Here is a 24,241-nt window from a genome sequence, read left to right on the forward strand (position 1 = left end):
AGAGAGGTGGTTTTTAGTTATGAGAGTTTTTGCTACCCTGTGCAATCTCTGAGCGACAAAGCCTGGGATAAGGAATAAGATAAAGAAAATCCCTCGATTTGTCACTTGTGTGTTGTAAGTGAGAAACTGAGGTTCAGAAAAATAAACCTGCCCTGGGTCATCTGATTTCTAGGTGGTGAGCCAAGAATCAGATCCTATGGAGCCTGATTACAAGCATGTGCGTTTAATGGCAGACAGATGGGGACTGAAAGGAGAAGAGTCCATGCTTTCCTCCCTCAACCTGGGACCTTGGTGAGCTTCCTGGCTCTTGAAATATGCCTACGGGGAGCAGCGGCCATCGGGCGTCTCGGGGAACTGCCTAGAGATGGAACCAAGCTTTTCTCCCCCAAACTGGAGACGAGAGGAGAGGGAAGCTGAACTCTCAGCGTGCCCCCCAACCCCACCCCACCCCGGCTCTCCAGCTGGCTCTGCCCTGGCCCCGTTCCCTGCAGAACCTCACTGCAGGCCCCATGGTCATTCTCAGAGCAGGGTCCGGTCCTAGCATCTCTGCCCCCTCCTCCTGTGGTGACCCCACTGCCTGAGCCTGAAGGCAGTGGTCCTCATCTGTAAAATGGGGGCACGGATATAACGGTGACAAGTGTCCCCACCTGGCACTGGTGCTGTCCAGAGGACAAGAGAAAATGACATGCCAAAAACTTACCAGGGAAAGCCTAGAGTTTCCATTCTCTTGGGTTCCCCTTGAAGAAGTCCTTGAGGGGATATGTGTCGTGATTTCCGGTGGGTCCGGCTTTGTTCCTACGAAGGGAGGCCAGGCTCAGGTGGGAAGAGGCGGGTGGGAGACGGTGTCTGGTTTGAGGGTATGTCAAGACCCTTGACCTCAACTGGTCTTATTTGGAAAGATGGTCGGGACCCTGCAGACAGAAGGGCAGCTGTTGACTCTCCCCAAGCCTCCAGCAAGTTCCAGGGAGGAGAGCGAAGTGCTGGGTGAGGGGCAGAGAAGGGGGGCAGAGGACGAGAGTTCAGGAAGGTGAAGAGAGAGAAAAGTGGAGTGAGGGATGTTATTCAGTCACTCAGTCATGTCCAGCTCTTTGCGACCCCATGGACTGCATCACACCAGGCCTCCCTGTCCTTCACTGTCTCTCAGAGCTTGCACAAACTCATGTCCATTATGTCAGTGATGCCATCCAATCATCTCATCCTCTGTCGCCCCCTTCTCCTCCTGCCTTCAATCTTTCCCAGCATCAGGATCTTTTGCAATGAGTAGGTTCTTCACATCAGGTGGTCAAAGTGTTGGAGCTTCAGCTTCAGCATCAGTCCTTCCCGTGAATATTCAGGGTTGATTTCCTTCAGGATAGACTGGTTTGTTCTCCTTGCTGTCCAGTTCAGTTCAGTTCCGTTGCTCAGTTGTGTCCAGCTCTTTGCAACCCCACAGACTGCAGCAAGCCAGGCTTCCCTTTCTATTACCAACTCCCAGAGCTTACTCAAACTCATGTCCTTCAAGTCGGTGATGCCATCCAACCATCTCATCCTCTGTCGCCCCCTTCTCCTCCTGCCCCCAATCCCTCCCAGCATCAGGGTCTTTTCCAATGAGTCAGCTCTTCGCATCAGGTGGCCAAAGTATTGGAGCTTCAGCTTCAGCATCAGTCCTTCTAATGAATATTCAGGAATGATTTCCTTTAGGATAGATTGACTTGACTGGTTTGATTGCTGTCCAAGGGACTCTCAAGAGTCTTCAGCACCACAGTTCGAAAGCATCAATTCTCAGCACTCAGCCTTCTTTATGGGCCAACTCTCACATCTGTATATGACTACTGGAAAAATCATAGCTTTGACTTTGTGGACCTTTGTCAGCAAACTGATGTCTCTGATACAGAGAAGAAACTCACATGACGGAAGAAGTAAAAGAATAATTGGTCTCCTGAGATGGCTGGAAGGGAGGTTGGTATGCTGAGCCATTGGCATTAGAATAACAGATAGAATGATTCTAGGATGTTTCCTTCAGATGCTCCTCAACTGCAGCCCCTCCCCCAATTGCACACACAGCCTCTACATATATTTATATGATGATTCTGACTGTTCTACTCTGTGTTATGACTTGTCTGTGTTAGTCACAGGTACATAGCAATATGTGCCCTGTGTGGAGTATATGTTAAGAATACTTGTTGAGTGAATAAATTAATTTTGAAATACTTAAAAAAAAAATCTGTGAGGCGTGGAGAGAGAGGAGAGACAAACAGGAAGAGAAGGGAAGACCCCATCTAGCCACACCTCTCTGTCTTCCATCCGTGAGACTGATAATTCCATCGTGAGTCTGAAATCAAGTTCCTATCTTCAGCATAAAGTGAAATGTGCAGGAGACCAAAGAGTGCTTCTCCTTCTCAGGTGAAGGAGGGCTCCCTTGATGCTTTCCGCTTTATAAATTAATGATTGTTTTCAAATCTCAGCAAGTAAATTCCCCAGGTTGTCGGTACTTTTTAATTCCTGGAGATGGAAGAAAATATCAAGTTCTGACGAGTGTTTGCTGCCCCCTTCTGGCTAAATCCTGGCTCTGCACAAGCCCCCTGAGAATGGGAACCAGGCTGAAACTGCGTATTGGAGACTGGTTAAGGTCGAGTTATCCCCTCACCTGGCTCTGAAATCACAATTAGAGCTGAAAGGGACTTAAGTACCTAGCTGCGACCTCTCTTCTAAGCTTTAGGCTTGAATTTCCATCAGCTTGCTGGATATTCCCACTTGGACCTCAAACAGTAGGTCCACAGCATGATTTATCTCTGCTGGCTTGTTGGCTTCTGCATCTGTACTCCTGAAGCCTTGAATAGCACGTTTCCACCCTGTCACCTCCCTCCCCCACATTGATTCTCCTCTAGCTTGGCCTCCCTGTCCCATTGGTGGAGATGCAAGGCCACAAACTTATCATTTTAGCCAGGCTTGTTCTTAACAACCCCTTAGCATGTGGCCGTTTCTCCCCCTCTTTGTCATTCTCAGCCCTCCAGACCCACCCCCATCTCCAACTTCTGGCTTCTTTCTATTCCTGGGAAGTTTACCAGTCTCATGCCTTGAGGGTTGCAGCTTCCACCTCAACTGGATTTGTAAGATATTTCACTAGACACAGGCAGTGCCTGCCTTGGGACGAGTTCTCATGCTGGGTGTTAAGATGGTGCACTGTATTTATGACACGGTGCAAGCAGTGATTACAAAATGATAATGGGCCGCGATCAGTACTGGAACAGAAATGCCTCTGGGTGTTCTGTGATCCCAAGGGAGGGATCACATGAGGAATTGGGTAGGCGGTAGCCAGGAGGCTCTAGATGCAGGGTGTGCCCAGTACTGTCAAGGTGTTAGCAGGAGATGAAGGGGCACGCGGGGGAAGTGGGCAGGGGAGAGGAGCATTGAGAAGAGGGCTTGAGGAAACGCTGTGATTCAGTACAGCTGGTGTGGGGGGTGGGGAAGCAAGAGTGGATGAGGAGGGTCAGATCATAAAAGGCTCGCACAGCTTGCTGAAGAAGATTGAATGGGGTTTAGTATGCTTGAACTCTTGAACTCTCTGCACATGCACATGTTGTTCACTATGCCTAGGGGTCCGTGCTCCAGGTCAACACACATAAAATGGGGAATGTCCTGGATAAACTGGGACATATGGTCCACGCTAGCTAATTCTCAGATAGCCTTCCAGCCCACTGACCACAGCTTCTGGGACGCTTCCTGTGTTGTTTTCCCAAAGCCTGTGGTGGACACTCAGATGATAACCTCAGCCAGACTCTTATATGGTTATTTGTCCTGTTTCCCCCACTGGACTAGGAAGTCCTTGAAAATGAGGGCTAGGTTTTTTATTCATGTTTGTATAAAATGCTCCTGCAGTGCAGAAGTTGCAGAAGACGCATGTTTGATCCCTGGGTTGGGAAGATCTCTGTAATCTTTTTACTGACGACACAGTTATCCTGCTGGTAATGATTCTATCTCATGAATCTCTTTATCACTAAAATGGGAATGATCATGTCTACCTTGGGAGAAGATTGTGAGGATAAATGAGCTGATAGGTGTAAGGTGGCAGGTGGTAATTTCTCACTAAAGAGTGGTGTTGGGTGTTGAGATTCATCATCGTCATCATCATCATCACCAGAGACTCAGATGAAGAGTAAGCATGTTCTGCACGTGTCACAAATTTAAAATAAAATGGCCAAACAGGAGGGAGTTGAAAATCTTATTTGGGTTCCTAGACAGGGTTGGAGACAGAGTCAGATCTGCAGGTCACCAGGACTATTGATCAGAAAATGCAATCAGGATCACCAAGGGGTGGGACCAGGACTCCAGTCCAAGCCAGCTCCAGGAGCAGACATCTCCAAACCTCCTTGCATCATGGTCCTTACCATCACACCATGAGTTGGTTTTTTGTTTGTCAGGACCATCAGCTCAGAAGGACAGATCCAGCTTGTTCATCATTGAATTCCAGCTCTGCCTCCCCCAGTGCCTACCATATAAATATTCAATGGATGGATGAATGAATGAATCCACGAGTGGGTACCCACTTACATAAACAAACCGAAAAGGCAATGGATGGAAGCCTAGCAGGACACAGCACCAGATTACATAGAGCAGGAGAACTTGGAGTATGTGGTACCAAGACTCCCGCATGGACACTGACTTTTAGTTTCCCTCTTAGACACCAGGGTTTCCCCAGTGGCTCAGATGGTAAAAAAATCTGCCTGCAGTGTTGGAGACCTATGTTCGATCACTGGGTCAGGAAGATCCCCTGGAGAAGGGAATGGTTACCCACTCCAGTATTCATGCCTGGAGAATTCCATGGACAGAGAAACCTGGCGGGCTACAGTCCATGGGGTCACAAAAAGCAGGGTCACGATGGAGCAGCTAACAGTTTCACTTAGACACCCAGAGAACCTGATGCTGACCATTGAACCAAAGACTCCCCACCAAGAGGGAGGGAGAACCTATTTCCTTTGCTGAAATGATGAAGGGTGGGCGCACGCACGCGCACACACACACTGTCTCTCCACCACCCTCACTCTCTCACACACAGGGAGTTTATAAATACAATCATCTCAGAGGATTGTTTGCAGTTAGCTTCTGCCTGAGGCAGGGGCATGAACCAGATGAGCTCTCAATGTCTTTTCAATAAGCAGCTTCTGCATCACGGTGGCTTGGATTCTTTCTAGCATGAAACACACTTGGTAATTTCAGAAACAATTCTGAAGATCCCCCAATTGACAGAGATTATTTCCTTTAGTAACTACTGACTGTAAAAAATAATAATAGTAATATGATGATAATGGTAACAGAGACTTTCATTGAATTTATCAATCTTCGGGTGAATTTGTTTTTATTCTAAGAATATTTTCATATGTTTGAAGCTCATAGTCGTGTATGTGCAGCACCCATTATTAACATATTCCAGTTGATTGACCAAAGCTTGTGTAACTTTGGTTTGTCAGGCAATCTGCAGTCCTCTAGGGCTGGGACCAGATGCTCTAAAATTCTCACTGTTTCCACTAACTAGCTGGTAAAGTTATGCATGTTGCTCTCTCAAACCTGGTTTCCTTAATTACAGCTAGCTGCCTAGCTGCCTCACAGCTGTGCTATGAGGTTAAACGGGATAACGTTTTCGGGATAACGTATAAAGCCCACTATGTCTGATGGATGCTGTAGCTTCATCCTGGCTGTTACTCTTCTGCCTAGCCTCGGCACAATCCAGAACAAGGCACTTCCTTAGTTTCTTTCTTCCGTCCCCTCTAGGTTCCTGATTGTCCTGGGGTGCTTGATCCTGGCCGTCCTGACCACCTTCAGGGAGTACGAGACTGTTTCGGGAGACTGGCTTCTGCTGCTGGTGAGATGTGTGCCTGGCGTGGCACTGTGCTTCTGGGGCAGGCGCTCTGGTGGGCCCTCCAGCGGTGAGGACAAGGAGGCCCTTGGGTGCGGTTTCCCCACAACTGCTGTTGGTTTCCTGGAGTCTCCGGCCAAGTCCAGAAGTAAGAGAAAGCAATGGCAAACCGGTTGATGAGGTCTTCTGGGTGCACAGGTGGAGCAGGGAGCGAATGGCCTGTGTTATTCCAGATTAGAGAAAAGGGGACACGACCAAAGTCAAAGCAGAAGCCAAGACCCATTGGCTAAACAATAGAACCTTCTGATAGGTAACGCAAAGGCACATTCGGTTCAAAACCCTGCCTCTGCTTTTCCTCCCTAAACACTGAAGACCTCTTCCTTCAAGGCCAAGTACCAAATCCCATTTCTACATGAAAACTCCAAGTCCTTCCTCCTGGGCCCCTGTCCGTTTTCACTGTCCGGTCTGTATCCCGCATGTGGGCAAATTACCTAACTCCCCTGACTCAGCTTCCTCCCATCCTCACCTACGATATGCAGAGATGTAAGGCGAGGAGCACAGACTGATGGGCTGAGTGCAGCATCCATGCCCAGCCAGGAGGTGGCTTCCAGGAAGAAGTTCCTGCTATGACCCAGGACAGCACTGGCCAACTGGCCCTTTGAATGACCGTACCTTGGTTAGGATCAGCCCACCTGTTTAGGGTGAGGCCCTGCCCTCTGCACAAGGGAAGGATGCCAAGCCCCCACCCCCAATTAGGGGGGTCTTGCTGTTTCATAAACCCTAATTTGATGAGCTAAGCGTGATGCCCGTGGGGTCCAAACCAGCAGGTTCCTTTTCAGGGCAGGTCTGGAGCTGAGACCTGAGCAGGTGACTCCTGGGAAGCCACCCGGTTCCAGGAACTAAGTTTCAAGGATTGAAAACTTCCAAGAGCCCCAGGGAAGTCGCCAAACAGAAGGAGCAGAGTGTCTCTGTCTGATCAGCAAGGGAGGCCTGGGAGGAAGGGAGCAGGCTCTGTGTCTTGGGGGAGGAGAGTAGCACAGTTTGACCCTGGGGGACCTGAGCTCTGAGCCTGATGACCTGCCTGGAATTCCTTCTTGGCCACTTTTGGCCTTGAAATATTTGTTCAACCACTCCTTCCCTGGCCTTGGTTTCTCAAAATATAAGATGAGGGTAATATAAAATACCTCTGGTGATTCCTGGCCCAGGAGCTGTGTTCAATAACCACTGGCCACACTTAGCAATACCAGGGGCCAGACAACTTGTGGACAATTCCATCAATTCCTTTCCTTTCAACTCAACTGAACTTCTTAGGGGCTTTTTAGTACATTAAAGGAATTTGTAAGAAATGATCCATTAGGAAAAAAAAAGTGTAGAAAAAAAGGCTTAATGTTTGGGACAGCTAGCACATCAGAGTGAAGACAGGAGCTGCCCCGCCCTGAATGGAGGTGATCAGCTTGTCCTAACCCCTCCGCCCATCAAACCGGCAACCACAGAAATCCAACTCTTCAGAAGTTCAGAACAGAAATCGCTGGTTCCGGACAACTGGGTCCCGGCTAATCAGCGTCTCTCCATATGTTCTTCCACGCAGGAAACATTTGCTATTTTCATCTTCGGAGCCGAGTTTGCTTTGAGGATCTGGGCTGCCGGCTGTTGCTGCCGATACAAAGGCTGGCGGGGACGACTGAAGTTTGCCAGGAAGCCCTTGTGCATGTTGGGTGAGCCCTGACCCCGAGCCCAGGGCCTCCTCGGTCCCTTCTTTGGGTGCATTGTTTCTCGGAGGCAATTTTAAGCAGACACAATTCGTCTGGGAAGCCCTGAACCTGGTGGGGGCCGGCCTCGCCTCTCATGCTCCCTTCAGCCCTCCAGCAGGTACTGAATTCCTGCCCCAGTGGCTTCTTTTTAGAATGAGTCCACAGGTCAGGGATTCTTCACAGGGGTGGGGGTGGGGGGTACTCTCGGCATTTGGAATGCAAAGGTGCCAGCCATTGGAGGACACTGAACATCCCCAGTCCCTGTGAAGCCACAATTGCCAATTGCATTCCAATTGGCTGCAGTGGAGCTAGAAAGTGCGACACCATTGCTGGTTGAGAATTACTTCTGTAGGATCACATGATGCCCATTTACAGAGGTGGAAACTGAGGCTCACGGTTCTGAGTCCTTCTCCAGTCACACAGGGAGTAAGCAGCAGATTCCATCCTAACACCCAGGTCTGCAAGAATCTAGCACTTTGCGCTTCTGAGGGAGGGCAACCCCACATTGCTGTGTCCTGACCCAAAAGTTGCTTTGGGGATGTGTCACGGTTACCCCTCCATCTGGATGCAGGCATTTTCATAGCAGAGATGGTGGAAGCTCTCGCACACCCCTGTTGGCACAGGATAGAACCCACCTCCACCCCTAACCCACCTAGGGGGAACCCCTAGGTTCCCATCTGAAGATCTTACTAAAATCACACAGAGACAGGATGAAATCTGCCTGCAGTGATGCTTAGGACTCTTGGATCTTCAAATTCCAAGAAATAGTTAAAGTTAGAGGATCATAGAATATCAGGGCTGGAAGGAACCTTCAGGAGCATTTGGCTGAACATGCCTTCCTGTCTGCTGCTCCATCTCCTTTCGCAGCAGCCTTTACGTGGTACCCCAGATTTTACTTGCATACCTCCAGTCACAGGGTGCTCACCACCTCTCAGGGTTATTCATTCCATCTTAACTCCTCTGGCTCTCTTCAGATATTTGAGTTCAGCCATTCTGTTCCTCCTCTCCACTCCAGCAGAGTCTCCTTTCCTCAGGAAAGATGTGCTTTGTGGCTTCAACCCCATCTTACATCCCATCTTGTTAGCATCACAGACCCTCCCCTCTGAGCTGCAGCTTCTTCCTCACTGCCCTGTTGAAAACTGACCCCCAGGAGTGAATACAGCCCTGTTTGGTGTGAATGGCCAGCCCACGGAGGAAGAGCTAGACCCTTGCTCTATCCTAGCTGCCAATTTTCCTCTGTATCACCTGGGACTAAGTTGCCAGGTTTGCAGGCTCCCTCACACCGAGGACAGTACCACCCTCACTGTCAGCTGAAGCCCTTTTTCTTCTTCCCATCTGCTGCTGAGGCTGGAAATCTGAGGTTTTTGTCTAGTGCTCAGAATTTTGAATGCAGGTAGGGGGCTGTGTGTGTGTATGCACACATGCAATTTTGGAGAACTTTTCAGTTACTTAATTTTTTCCACATTTTTTTTCTCTCTTCCTCTGCCCTCCTTCCCTGACTCTCTACCTGTGTCTTAGTCTGTTCAAGCTGCTGTAACAGAGTACCACAGACAGAGTAGCTTATAAATAACAGAAATTTATTTCTCACAGTTCTGGAGGCTGAAAGTCTGAGATTGGGGTGCCAGCAGGGTCAGTTTCTGGTGAGAGTTCTCTTCCTGGTTCATAGACACTGTCTTCTTGCTGTGTCCTCACAAGGAGGAAGGGGCAAGGGAGCTCTCTGGAGTCTCTTTCTTCCTTAAGGGCGCTAATCCCTTTCATGAGGGCTCCACCCCCAAGACCTATTCACCTCCCAGAGGCCCCACTCCCAACACCATCACACCAAGAGATAAGACTCAATATATGAATTTGAAAGGAAACAAACATTTAGTCTATCAAACCCCCAACTTTCCTTTGTCTTCCTTTTTCCTTGTCTATCCTTCACATCTTAACTCATTATTGACCAGGGGATTTTTGCAGAAACTAGTGCTTGTGGCTGGTGATTTTTATTCTGGCCAGCCAAAATTAATTCTTTTATTTCACTAACACTTTGTGCATCATTATACTCAATAGTTACACTTGACACACCTGTAAAGTCTTCTAAGGTTTGTGAAGTGTTGTCTTCAGTCTACTCTTATGTAGAGAAGCAAAGGAGCATTCTCCAGCACTGTGTTTCTTTTTCACTTCCTGTATCAGAATCAGTCACTGAGATTTTTTTGTCTTTTTGTTGGTCTACTATTCACATCATCTGAATCAGAGCTATATTCTGAAGAACTATCATCTTCTGAGACACTGGTATATATGTCGCTCAGATAGTCAGAGAAAGTATCTGCATAAAACTCACCAAAAAATTCTTCTTCACCCAAAACTTCATGATGCATCATTTTTGAAAATTTTATGGTAATAAATTTGATTTATAATATACACAGAGTTGGAACAAAAACCTAACATAGCAAAATGTGAATGATAATGGTAATATAAGTTGTATAATGAACCCTTGTTCAATTTTAAGCTCTAACAACTTCACACGATGATGTTAATTGTATCACTCTCTAAAAGCATATTGATAACATCTCCGATCAATAATGTTCAGATAACAAAAGATGTGTTAATACGTCTCTGGTCAATAATGTGTTAAGCTGACTTCTTTTCCATCTTTAGGGTGACCTATCCAGTGCTGACCAGAAGTCTGTGTGTGTGTGTGTGTGTGTGTGTGTGTGTGTGTGTGTTGGCAGGGCATGAGGGAGGTCACTTAGAGATTGACAGTGTTCAAATTCTGAGGTCCCTGCCAACTTAGAGCGATCCTAGCATATGGAGCCCAGGCCCCACCAGAACAGGAGTGTTTCCTATGGAACAGTCTCATGATTCTAGGATCATGAGAGAGCTCCAGCTTTCGTTCCCCTCCTGTCCCTTCTGGAGAGATGAGACTGGCCCTCAGCCTCCACCATCCTGGCTGGCTTCTTTCCTGATGTTGCTGCATTTTCTCTTCTGCTCATCTAATGTCTCCCGTAACATGGCCCTCATGGGAAGAGTTGCTTTCCTCTGTTTGACCAGAGGTGGTTATCCTGTGCACGTATATCGTGTCCTCCTTATTTGAAACAGCCTCAGACCCTGCCATGACACTTGTGGATGAGTCTGTCTGGGCTGAAATTTGCTGTCTCAGTGTCAGAGTGTCATAGACTTACGTCACATTTACCCTGTGTCTCGGTTTTGTTTTATTTTCTGCAAACCTGATACGTGGCTATCTTTGCACAGCTAGACAGAGAAGCCTGGCCAAAGATATAGATATACTGGTATCCAGATGTCTGACCCCTAGTTTTTCCCAGAGTTTAGGCACATCTGGGAGACACTTTGACACAGTCGAGAGGATGCCAGCTTTTTTGGGCAGACATACTTGGTGTGGATTTAGGAGCCTAATCCGAGCAGGGTGGCTGGCACAAACAAAGGTATGGAGATGTGAGAGTCCACCGTGAACCCAGAAAACCACACGTGCTTCTAGAAGGTTCTCTAGGGCTGGGTCACAGAGGGTTTTCAGAAGCTTGGACTTGGCCCATTGGATAAACATTCCAAGTGTCTTCCTTGTACCCTGATGCCCTTGCAAAAATAAACGAACCAACTAAACAGTTCTGTGGTTGAAATCTTTCGAGAAAGGCTGGACTTCACTGCTAAAACTGAGAGACCCACAGGACATATTAGTACATTACAGGCCCTGAGAAGTCCTGCAGTAGTAAAACCTGTTTAATTGATTTTTTTTCTAATTTATTGGATCACAGGATCCTTTGTGCTTGCTAGTCCCCTGCAGTGCAGTGGGGACATAATAGATCCTGGAGTTGGGGGGAGGAGCATTGAAGGGAATGAGAAAGAGACCAGGGCCCTCTTCCTTCCATCTTTGACCGTTTAACTTCAGGAGCCAGCTTGGCCCTTTGAGAACTGCCTCACCCCCTTGGCCTCTGCTTGCAGCTCTGGTGGACGTTTCCGGGTCACCTCCTGACAGCAGCCCCCCATTTCTGGGGCGGGTCCCATGCTTTCCTGCACCCTACCCCGGGGCCTTCTCTGAAACTGAGGGAGGTCACTGGGCAGTGCAGCTCAGAAGTGTGGGATGTTGATGACCCCCTCGGCCAGCAGGGGGCAGGAGCCTGTGGACAGAGACCCCAGCTCCCATCTTTCAGAGGGACGATGGCGGGAGGTGTTCTGCCTACAGCTCTGAGGTTCCAGCAGCAGCAGCCCCCACAAGACCCCTGACCTGGCCTTTCCCCTGCCTCCCTCTCCCCTCCCTCCTGCTTCCTGAGTTCATCTCCCTTTCAGTCACCCACAGCCACGTCCCTCTCAGGGTTTGCTTGCAGGGGCAAGTAAAAGTGAAGTGAATGAAGTCGCTCAGTCATGTCCGACTCTTTGCAACCCCATGGACTGTAGCCTACCAGGCTCCTCTGTCCATGGGATTTTTCCAGGCAAGAATACTGGAGGAGGTTGCCATGCCCTCCTCCAGAGGATCTTCCCAACCCAGGGATCGAACACGGGTCCCCGGCATTGCAGGCAGACGCTTTACCGTCTCAGCTACCAGGGAAGGGGAAACCCACAGTCAAACAGCCTCTGAGCTTCAGACCTCCCCTCCTCACCTGGGCAGCCCCGATCCCCTCTCAGCCAGAGAGGGACCCCCCAAGGACCACCCCTGGAGGGTCTTGGAGCATCACTTCCCTGGGATTGGAGTGAGCACTGGAGTTCTGCATCCAATCCCAACTTGGCCACCTCTGGCTACATGGCCCTGGAAAGGGGTTCACGCTCAGAGTTCCTGTTTCCTCACCTGTCTCAGAAGAACACGTATCCTGCGCGGGATACGTGTTCAGTGTCACGGTTTAACACGGCACCTGCCCATCTGTGGCCAGCAGTGCCCGTGACAGCTCCCACGCCCTGGCCTGACCTCCTTCCCCCTCTCACCTGCCACCCTCCGCCCTCTTTTCCAGACATCTTTGTGCTGATCGCTTCAGTGCCAGTGGTTGCCGTGGGAAACCAGGGCAATGTCCTGGCCACGTCCCTGCGGAGCCTGCGCTTCCTGCAGATCCTTCGGATGCTGCGAATGGACCGGAGGGGCGGCACCTGGAAGCTCCTGGGCTCGGCCATCTGCGCCCACAGCAAAGTAAGTGCTGCTGAGAAGCCCCCGGACCACCGGGCTTGCTTCCTTCCTACCCGCATCCGGTCCATGGCATCCCCTTCCAGACGGTGTCCCCAGAGGGTCCTGACACCACTGATGGTGATGGGGCAGTGGAGCATGCAGGCACAGGTAGACCAGATGCAAACAACACCGGCCACATCACTCAACCCTCTTTGACCTCAGTTTTCCTCTTTCCAACACAGGGATGATAATGCCACTGCCTCTAATGCAAAGCAGCATGGGGTGGAAGGAAGTCACCCAGGCCAGTTGGAATCTAAACTCTACTGGTGTGACTCTGGAGACTTCCTGGAACCCCTCTAGGCTTTCCTGGTGGCTCAGATGGTAAAGAATCTGCCTGCAGTGCAGGAGATCCGGGTTCGATTCCTGGGTCAGGAAGATCCCCTGGAGAAGGAAAATGGCAACCCATTCCAGTATTCTTGCCTGGAGAATCCCCTGACAGAGGAGCCTGGCAGGCTACAGTCCATGGGGTCACAAAGAGTTGGACACGACTGAGTGACTGACACCTCTGGGTCTTCTCTCCTGCATTTATAAAACAGGAATAATGTGCACGCACCTCATAGGACTTAGAACACACTCAGCGCCTAGCTGTGGTGGCTCGGTCGCTATTGTTATCATGTAGCCAGAAGCACAGTGCCTGAACCTGGTGTTTGATACAGATTAACTCACCCCAGGATCTGCACTGTTCTTACCCCAGTTCAGGGATAAGGAAGCAGATACCGAAAGAGGAAGGGAGCTGCCCAGGCTGTCTGGCCTCAGAGCCTATGTTCAGTGGCTTGCTACCTGTTGTGGGGGCTCTTGCCTCTACAAGGCAGATGAGAAGCTCAGGCCGAGTGGGGCTTAGCCCAGACTTCCATGCGCTTGAGCAGGAGTGGAAACCTAGGGCGAGGCCAGTGTGTCTGGAGCGGCCCTGCGCTGTGTGTCTCTCCTGTGGTTAGCCCAAACCTTTGGTACCACTTTGTTTCAATATCCCTGCCTTGGCTGGACCCTGGAGAAATGAAGGAAAACCTCTGAGTGGCAGGAAAAAAAAAAACAAAAAACACTCAGAGGCCAGTTCAAGAGAAATCAGAGCAAAGGGCTTCTGAGATGTATGTTCCTTAGAGCAGCAGTCTTCAGCTTTTTCGGCACCAAGGACCAGTTTTGTGGAAGACTGTTTTTCTGCGGACCGGGGATGGGGGTGGTTTCGGGAGGATTCAACTGCATTACCGTTTATCCTGCGCTTTATTTCTATTATTATGAAATCATCAGCTCCACGTCAGATCATCAGGCATTAGATCCTGGAGGTCGGGGACCCCTGCTTTAGGGGATAAAGCGAAAGCTGCCTTCATCCCTGAGTGAGCATCTTCTTGTGCCAGCCCTGGTGGGTACGGTGTACACGGTTGGCACTTGGAGCAGGCCCCCATTCCCGGGAGGATGTACTCAGCCCTTTAACTGCTCTGAGAGTTGGCTGCTAATGTTCCCAGCTGTCCCTCCCCTGGAGAAGCACAGGAGAGCTGCCCGGCCCAGCGGCTTATACTTTTCTCAGCTTCCACCTCGCCCATCAGGGAGGCCCGCAGCCGGTGACTCAGTGACACCAGGACCTGTCCGGTGACGGGACCAGCCCTGTGGGGCGGCTCAAGCTCCAGAGCTTCCGGTGGAATCATGCTGAGGGGGGCTCCAGTGCGGAGCACACCCTTGCCGAGCTCCTTCTTCCGCCCTGTCCGCTTCCCTCATTCCCTCTGTCCCCAGACCCGCCCTCAGTCACCACGGTTGTTGCTTAGTCACTCACTCATGTCTGACTTTCGTGACCTCTTGGACTGTAGCCTGCCAGACTCCTCTGTCCATGGGATTCTCCAGATAAGAACACTGGAGTGGGTTGCCATTTCCTTCTCCAAGGAATCCTCCTAACCCAGGGATCAAACCTGCATCTCCTGGCAGGTGGATTCTTTACCATCTGAACCACCAGGGAAGCCCTCACACCCTCCTAAATCTCTGTCTCAAACTTTGCTTCTGGGGAACCACACTGAAAGCAGAGAGCCCGGGTTGAGTTGCCACTGAGGAGCTCAGAGTTCTCCTTATAAGTCTTAACATCACCTGCCCCCCAACCTGGGCAAGCCCAGAATGCCCCTGCAAAACTCCTGGATTCCTCCAGTTCAGGGACATACCCAGATATGTCAGCATCTCATGGCAGAATGAATGGAAGCTTAAGTCAGACAGAAGCTCGGTGCAGATGGCAGCCCTGCCGCCTTCGAGCCGTAAGACTTTAAGAATGCTGCTCTCTTTCCATGAGAGCTTCCTCAGTGGTTAAAATGTGAATACTTCTGGCTGCTCACATGAGCCAAGTTACGTGTCAGGACCTGGCGAATAATCAGTGCTCATTAGTAGTAGCATGTATTATCCCAAACAGTACAAATAAATACAGAAAGAAAATGAAATACAAATTTAAAACACTTAGAGTCTCACATCTAAAAATGCAATTTCTTCCCATACATGTTTTATTCCCTGTCTGCTCCACTTCTGGTCACAGGCTCAGGGAGACAGGGATTTTTTTTTTTGAGAGTTCTTTCTTCACCTGAACTATTTTATTATTTTATTGTTATTATTACTATTTGGCCATGCCGTCTGGTATATGGGACCCTAGTTCCCCAACCAGGGATCCACCAGATGCCCCTGGCATTGGAAGCGCAGAGTCTCAATCACTAGACCACCAGGGAAGTCTCTATCTTATCTTTTATCAGAGGACATGTTAGCAACACCTAAGCTTGTATCCATGCAGCTGAGCTGATTCACAGCTTTGGTGGAAATCAGGACTAAAAATGGCTGGGCAAGGTCCTCATCCTATGTTCCCTCAGATTAGAATATATGACAGTTGCATGTTTGCCATGTAATTCCTGGGAAAAGATGGTCCATGCCACCGCCGGACCCCACAACTGCGGCTGAGGGGTGGAACTTCAGGACAGAATCACAGGTCTGCAGTAGGAGACCGAAGGCAGACAGAGCGACTGCGTGGCCATCTCCGTGCCCCGTCTTTCCCCCCAGCAGTCCCCACTGGACGAGCCTCAGCCTTTCACTGCCCCTGAGCCCCAGCGTGGCTCCAGGGCTGGCCTTCACTTCCTGGGCAGGCAGTGTGTTCAGAAAGTATAAGCGCTTGCCTGGGTTTGAGTCCAGCATTTACCAACTGCAGGAGCTTAGACCTGTTCCTTCTCTGAACCTGGTGAACAAACACCGATTCATTTCTTCATTCATTCATTCAAAATATGTGTTCTCTGGGCCAAGTTCCATGCTTAACTCTCCCAGAAACTCAGAGATGAAGAGTGAGGGGCCCACACAGTGTAAGACTTTAATGCTCTTACTAAAGTTGGGATTGGTCAGACTCTGCTCCCAGAACAAATGAGCCCTGGAGTCTCTGGCCTTAGCACAAAAATGTGGGCGTCTTCTCCTGCACACGTGTCTGATGTGGGTCGAGAGGTCCTGGTTTGTCTTGGAAACGAGCCTTGATTCACCGAGGCAAGGAAAGTGGGTCTGTGAGCATCCTCTAGAATGGACCTAACAGGAAGTAGCCCCCATCACTCCCATGGGCTGGACCCCAGACCATCAGCTGCCACGTGACTGCTGGGGGGCTCAGGCGTGTGCAGAAGCCCACGGACGTCGGGGAGCAGCCACTGCCATGGAGCAGCTGGCGAACGTTGTATCAAGTCAGAACTACCTTGAGTGGCCTTTGAGTGACTGCAAGGCACAGAATGGGGACTCATTTCCCTCCCCAGTGACCACTGTGCCAGCTCTTCATACTTCCATACACACACAGACAGCTGTTTCTCTGGTTCAGCATTTGGAGGCGGAGCGTATGAAAGAACGTAGTCACGCTGGAATCACACTCAACAGGGTGAAAGGTTCGTGACTGGGGAAGGACCATCCACTTCATCCTTTCCTTCTCAAACCCCAGTGGAGTGGACGCTCACGGAGGGGAAGGGCTGCTGGATTGCCTACAGCATCTCAACTAACCTCTGTCTGCTGTGAACTCACACAAGTGCGCCGGGCACGTGATGCTGTGGCAAAGGTCAGACCTGTGAGTGAATGAGCACAATAGAGACTTAACATCTGTTTAGAAAATGGTGAAGACATAGGAGGGAAAAAAAAGCTAGAAATGAAAGCTCGCTCTAGTTGGGGGAGCAAACATCCAGAAAGCTCTCGTAATGGAGATGACAGGAGTCTTACGTGACTCAGTGCTCTCTGGTTGGTCCCCCAGGGAGGGGCGGAGAAGACAGAGGACCAATGTGAGCAAAGGCCCAGAGGGATGCTGGAAGCAACCATGTCAGCGAGATGCGATGGACCCAGAGGCCAGCTGATTGGCCGAGGACAATCGGAGAGATGAACTCTGTCGATATGAATGGCTTCATTCTCCGTGATGACTTAGCAGGAATGTCAGGTCTAATCTCCAGACTGTGTTTGCCCATGACCTTGACTTTCTTCTGCCTAACCTACCAGGGTAACCATTGGAGTTGGAATAGAATGCGAGACATAGAAAGTGCCTCAGGGATTGTCATGGTCAGGGTGTTTGAAACTTCAGCGGCTTGCCCATCTTTGGCATGTCTCTGTACCACCCTTACCGTTACTACCCTTAACATTTTTCCTTTAAATCAGCTCGCTCTTGTTTTCGAGGATATCCCAGTCTATCATGCGATCATATCCACGAAATAATGGTTTTGTGTTTCATTTATGCTAATGTGGTTTAAATCGGTATGTGGCTACTTTGTATAAAAAATGCCTATCTGTATTTGAAGTATCTGTGGCACTTCTTGAAACTCTGTGGTTCTGGCCCTTCATTTATAAAATGAAAAAACTGAGGCTGGGGAGGAGAGGTCATCTGCCCAGAGTCACACAGTTAGTGGCCGGGCTGGGTCCCCGTCCATAGCTCTGTCCCCTCTGCCAGGATAATTCCCCCTCACTGTCTGTCACTTTCCCGGCGGAAAGAGCTTTATCGTTGTTCTGCCCAATCCCGCGTAACATAGGGTCGCCTAAGTCCCGAGCCTTGTCTCCGAGGCAGCGGCCCATCCCTCCTGCCTTCTCCCCTCCCCATGAAGCCTCTTGAGCTGTGATACAGTGACCACAGAGCTCTCCCTCTCCTTCTAGAGCCATCCCCTCATTCTGCTAGTGATGAAACAATGAGCACAGTACTGACCCCCATCTTCCAGTGATGGGAGGTGAGGATCAGCGAAGGTGAGTCACTTGCCCGTGTCCCAGAGCTGGGAAACCTGCACTCCAGCTCCGGGGTGTCTGCCTGCAACCTCCTCCCAGCCTCCACCAGTGACCCCTTCCCTGTCCACTGCTTGCTATCGCAGGAGCTCATCACCGCCTGGTACATCGGGTTCCTGACGCTCATCCTTTCTTCATTTCTCGTCTACCTGGTTGAGAAAGATGTGCCGGAGGTGGATGCCCAAGGAGAAGAGATGAAAGAGGAATTTGAGACCTACGCAGATGCCCTGTGGTGGGGCCTGGTGAGTCACCACTTTGAAGGCTGCCCCGTGGGGGTCGGCTAGACATGGAGGGCGTGATGTGGACACATGGGGCTGGGCAGCTGTGTTCTTCAGCACGGGGGAGAGGAGAGCACCTCCATTTATGAACCTTTCCCTAGGAGACACACCCTGCAGGATGGGCCCTTGGAAGAGGGGCTTTTCCCTAGAAGTCAGGGTTCTGATCAGTCGCATCCCACGGTCACTCAGGGACCTTACCTGTCATTAGCCAGGCTGTGCTGTGCAGACTCAGTGGCAGATGCAGACGTGTATATACCCTGACCCTCAAACACACCTAGAGACACATGGCCCCAGCCCCATTGGGCGTGTGGTATTAAAGCATTGCTTAAGCACTTTACATTTATAAGCACATTTTAAGTGCAAACAACTCCTATTATTAGCTCCCTGGTGGTTCAGACAGTAAAGAATCCACCTGCAGTGAAGGAGACCTGAGTTTGATCCCTGGGCTGGGAAGATCCCCTGGAGAAGGGAATGGCTACCCACTCCAGTATTCTTGCCTGGAGAATCCCATGAACAGAGGAGCCTGGCAGGCTACAATCTATTGGGTCGCGGAGAGTCAGGCACAACTGAGCGACTAACACTTTTGCTTTCAAATTGGAGAACCTGAGGCTTGAAGAGGTTGAGTCACTAATTCAAAGACCTCTGAGCCAACTTAGTGCTTCACCTGGGATTTGAACTCAAGCATTTGGGTTCCAGAGGCCACACTTAACTACTCCAGTAGCCTGCCTTCCATGTTCGTAAGTGCACGTGTGCTGATAACCTACAAGTGTAAATGCACAGAGGAGTATTCAGCATACACCTGGACAGACACGGGCCCAGACTTCAGACATGCACACCTATACACACAATACATGTAAATAAATGCACAGGAGCACATACATTCAGAGTCATGGCCATACACAAAATCACGCATTTGCAAACATATGCATGAATGTATATGCAGATACACATGTTTGCAATGTTTGAAATATCTGTTGACTGACTGACTATAGGGAAGAAATCCTTAGCTTAGAAGCAGATGTGGTCTCAAGGCTCCTATATAAGATCGCTGGTCTTTAGTACCTTCTCTCCCACGGGAGTCTTATTCTAAACGGGACAGTGCCCCAGTCGGTACAAAGGCTTATGGGTAAAGTTGGCTGATACATCACTGACTTCCTCCCCCAGGGAAGCCCCGTGTCTGAACGCCTCTCTTTTCAGATTACACTGGCCACCATTGGCTACGGAGACAAGACGCCCAAAACGTGGGAAGGCCGTCTGATCGCAGCCACCTTTTCGTTAATCGGCGTCTCCTTTTTTGCCCTACCAGCCGTGAGTGCCCTCACTGTTCTCCCTTGATGATGGATCCCAGGCAGGATCCATCACTGCCTGGCCCCAACTCAGCTGTCCAGCCTCATCTTCCACCTTCTCGTATCCCGATTTCCAGCCCCGTCAACTCCATAGCTGTCCCCGTGTCATGCTTTCCTGTCTCTCTGCCACAGGCTGCGTGGCTCTTTGCCAGGAGTGATCCCCCAAACACCAACTCCTTTTCAAGACTGAGTTTCTTTTTTAAAAAAATTTTTATTGAACTATAGTTGATTTACAATGTTGTAAACATCTGCTTTACAGCAAAGTGACACATCTACATATAGGCATTCTTTTTTTGAAAATTGGAGTATAATTGCTTTACAATGTTGCATTACTTTCTGCTCTACAACTAAGTGAATCAGCCATATGTTTACATATATCCCTTCCTTCTTGGACCTCCCTCCCATCCCGCCTTTCTAGGCCATCACAGAGCACCAAGCTGAGCTCATATTCTTTTTTTAAATATTCTTTTCTATTATGGTTTATCACAGGATATTAGATATAGTTCCCTGTGTTATACAGGGACCTGTTGTTTATCCTCCAGACCCAGTTCAGTGCTGCCTTCTTTAGGCTGAGTTCATCACTCCATCCTCTGGGTATCGCTCTGAAAAGGCATTTCTGAGCCCACCTGGGATTTCAGATTCTAAATCTGCTTCCCTGGGAGACTGTGAGCCCCTTGGGGGCTGAGATTATGTCTTTCACCCCCATATTCTGCGCACATAGTGAGTCCTTCATATTTGTGAGTTCCCTTCTCTGCCCTGTTATCTTCTAGTTTGTGTAAAAAATGCATTTCCCTCAAATTCTTAATCCCTGGTAGAATAACTTCCCCAAAGCCCAGTGCCCATCGGTGTCATAACAACAATAATAATATACAGCATTTGCTGAACTTACTGTGGACTAGATTCATGCCACATGCTTTCCCTACACTGTCTCATTTAATCTTTGTAAAAACATTTGAAGTTTGCTGTGCATTTCTCCCCCTTTTCCAGATGAGGAAACTGAGGATTCATTGGGTTAGTTAAGCTTCCATAGTCACAGGGCTATTGGGTTGTAGAGCCAGGGACCCAGGCCTGCTCCTTCAAGCCTGGCTCTTAATCACAAAGGTTGAAAAGAACCTCCCGGTATAACAACCCCTCTTCCCCGCCCTTCACCTCCTATCCTTTTGATACTGAGGCTCTTCGTTCATTGCAGCCCTCCCTTCGTCCATCGCAGCCGTCCAGTGTTTTTCCCTAAGTTGTTTGACCTTGGGAAGATGACCTTTCTGACTCTCAGTTTCTTTATCCATAACAGATGAGGGGCTGTGAGCATGGGCCATGGTCTCTAAATTCTCTCTCAACTTGAAAGGGGTGTGCCCCCCCACCCCCACCATGTACTCCATGTGAGAGTTTGACTAAGAATCAAAACAGATCACAATTCGGAGAAATGCCAGCCAGAGTAAAAGTCTCACATGACAATTCAAGCGACTGCAATATTTTTAAAATTCCATTAATATTAACTGGGAACCCGCTGCGCCTCCTACTGCTTCCTAGACAGTCCCTGTTACGTTATCTCATTTTTTTCCTCACAGAATTGTGAGGGGGGCGCTGCTATCTGACTTCCCTGTGGAAAAAACTGAGATGCAGCAGAGAAGAGGCCGGCCAGGGTCTCCCTGCTGGAAGTGGCAGAGTCCGGAACTGAACCCTGACTTCAAGGCCCCGCTTAATCCCCTTCCACTCCCTGGAAGACAGAGAAGGGATCTCTCCTTCTCCCCTTCGCTCGGCCTCATCACTGGGGCCTGAGAGTCGGGGTGGGGCTCCAGGGGAGCCTTGGGGAGCTGACCTCAGGGCCTGACCTCTCCCTTCAGGGCATCCTGGGGTCCGGGCTAGCGCTCAAGGTGCAGGAGCAGCACCGTCAGAAGCACTTTGAGAAAAGGAGGAAGCCCGCCGCTGAGCTCATCCAGGTCTGTCTGCCTGGGGCTGAACTGGACGGGGCCACGCGTCTGTGCCTCTGTGTGTGTGTGTGTCTACATCTGTGTGTGTGTGTCTATGTGTATATGTGTGTGTCTCTGTGTGTGTTGTGTGTATGTGTGTGTCTATGTGTGTGTGTGTTTGTGTCTATGTGTATATGTGTGTGTGTCTGTATGTGTGTCTATGTGTGTGTGTTTATGTGTGTGTGTCTCTGTGTGTGTGTCTCTGTGTGTGTGTTGTGTGTATGTGTGTGTGTCTGTGTGTGTCTATGTGTATGTGTGTGTGTTTATGTGTGTGTCTCTGTGTGTGTGTGTTGTGTGTATATGTATGTGTGTCTGTGTGTGTGTTGTGTGTATGTGTGTCTGTGTGTGTGTGTGTTTGTGTGTGTCTCTGTGTATGTGTGTGCATGTGTCTCTGTGTGAGTGTGTGTGTGTGTGTGTCCATATGCTTCTACAAGAGTGGGCACGCCGTGACCTGGGATGGACCCAGGACCGAGCCTGCTTGCCACGACTCTGAGTGTTGCTATGGTTTGTCTCTCTGACTAGCATCAGAAATTGTGTCCTGAAATTGACCATCCCATCACTCTCCCATCCGAGTTCTAAGCCAGGCCAAACCTAGACTCAGGACTCAGACAGGAGCCCACCCATCAGCTGTTTTTACCCCTGATGGAGTGGAGAACTTGGCCTGGACTTGGGTCCACACTAGGTTTTCTCTCCTACTTCTCACCGCAGTCTTGAACGGGGAACCCACAATGAAGAGTCAGCCTAGAGCACAGGTGCGTAGCCAACCAGCTGCAAGGAGGTGTGGGCCCTTACGTCTGCTCGTGATAGAGAGCTCGTAAGTCCAGAGAGGGAGAGATGCCCACGTGTGCAAAATGCTGACCGATTCACCGTTCATCCCACCCAGTAGACAACCATGCAGCAGTGGGTGCTGGTCTCCCCAGCGGTTCCTCCCTCTCGCTTCCCCGACCCTGGGCTGGGAGTTGGGAACAATAGTGAGAGATGGCGGGAGGGGCAGTGTTCCCTCTTCTCCTTCAGAGAGAGTTCTTGCTTCGTGGTTTTATGGGCTGTTGGGAGCAGAGAGAATAGGAAGGTAGAGTGTTCTGGCTCTGGCCGGCTGCCTGGGACACCGTCCGCATGACCTCCCACTCATGAAATTGCTTCCAGTTGTAGTGAGTGTCGCTGTGGGGCTGAGACAGGATGGTGCATGGTGTTATCTTGCACCGTGTAGTTTCTAAGTCAGTTCTGGTCTCTAAGAGTCTGCCCTGTTATCCTCCCCAATCCCCAAACCATCACAGTATACCGAAGATCTAGTGGTGTTCGAATCAAAACCTCACCTGCCAGACTGTCTTTTGCACCCAGAAGTGGCACAAAAGGCTGTTTGTCTTCGCACCTGCTTGAGAAATCTCAAGGAATCATGCAGCAAGAGGAATCCCTGCTCCTTTCAGGGCTCTTATACCCAGATTCCCCTCTCCACGGTAATTCACTTCTCCACCCCACCCTCTACTATGCCGGTTTTCTCCATCTGAGATGATAAGGTCAAGGAGGTTTTTCCTCCCATAGGAGCTACAAAAGGCCAAGAATCTGGCTACGCTGGGTATGACCTCAGTGCACACTGAACCCATAGGTGTCCGGGACTTACTGTTTCAATGTTGTGGGATTCCGTGTGACCTTCTGGGTGACATCAGCTCACTCCCACCCCTCGTCTCTCCTCCCCAGGCCGCCTGGAGGTACTATGCTACCAACCCCAACAGGATTGATCTCGTGGCGACGTGGCGGTTCTATGAATCAGTCGTCTCTTTTCCATTCTTCAGGCAAGTGGCCGCTCAGCTGACTGCTCAGGGCATGACTCACCACCCCCTCCGCGGGTCTGTATGTGTGCCCGTGGCCTTCACGGTTCCTGGAGGATGTCCTGGAGGTGGTGGTTCTCAGTTTGGGCCTCATGTTAGACTCATGAGAGCTTAAAATATCCCAATGCCCAGACCATCCCCAGACTGATTAAATCATAATCCCAGGGGGAGGAGGCAGGTACAGGGGTGCAGCCCAGTATTTTTTGAAGTTCCCCAGATGATCTCAGGATGTCACCCAGCGTTTTTAGCTAGACAGTGTGGAGTGGCTGAAAGAGAAGGTCCAGTCAATGTTGAAGCAGGGTCAGAGGCTGAGGAAGTGAGGAGTGAGTGCAATGGGCTAGCCTGGCCATCCTGGAGGCCAGGATAGTCATGCCTTTCACCCCCAGGCCACTTTGGATGGTAGGAAAGGGCAGGTGAAGAAGCAGCTGGTGGAGTCCTCTGGGGGCCCAGAGATGTTTCGTGTTCTCAGAAGTGAGAAATTAAATGAGAGTCTTCAGGGAAAAAAATTACATTCCATTTCCAATGGCCAGCACCTATGAAAAGGGAGAGGGAAATGAATATTTATGGGACATCCAATATGCTCCTGGAATACGAGCTGATGTTTGATTTAATACTCACAGGCACCCCTTGAAATAAGTCAGAGGTTCTCAGATGTTAAGACTGGTTGTAATCAGTGGGGGATGTGGACATGCGGGTCCTGCATCCTTCATCTGTTTTGTGCTGCATGCTCGGTTGCTCAGTCGTGTCTGACTCTTTGCGATCCCATGGACTGTAGCCCGCCAGGCTCCTCTGTCCATGGGATTTTCCTGGCAAGAATACTAGAGTGGGTTGCCACTTCCTTCTCCAGGGGGTCCTCCCGACCCAG

The 24,241-nt window shown here is 50.0% G+C and overlaps 1 protein-coding gene across 1 annotated transcript in view; it reads left to right on the forward strand.

Annotated features, from left to right (window-relative positions):
* KCNQ3 (potassium voltage-gated channel subfamily Q member 3) overlaps positions 1-24,241 on the forward strand; it is a 295,288-nt gene that overhangs the window by 236,400 nt on the left and 34,647 nt on the right. Inside the window, 7 exon segments of the mRNA XM_061123179.1 lie at positions 5,749-5,839; positions 7,422-7,548; positions 12,522-12,694; positions 18,046-18,201; positions 19,435-19,545; positions 21,425-21,520; positions 23,246-23,340. Coding sequence (XP_060979162.1) covers positions 5,749-5,839; positions 7,422-7,548; positions 12,522-12,694; positions 18,046-18,201; positions 19,435-19,545; positions 21,425-21,520; positions 23,246-23,340 — 849 coding nt within the window.

Source organism: Dama dama, chromosome 21 (genome assembly GCF_033118175.1).
Source record: "Dama dama isolate Ldn47 chromosome 21, ASM3311817v1, whole genome shotgun sequence".
Taxonomy (NCBI): domain Eukaryota; kingdom Metazoa; phylum Chordata; class Mammalia; order Artiodactyla; family Cervidae; genus Dama; species Dama dama.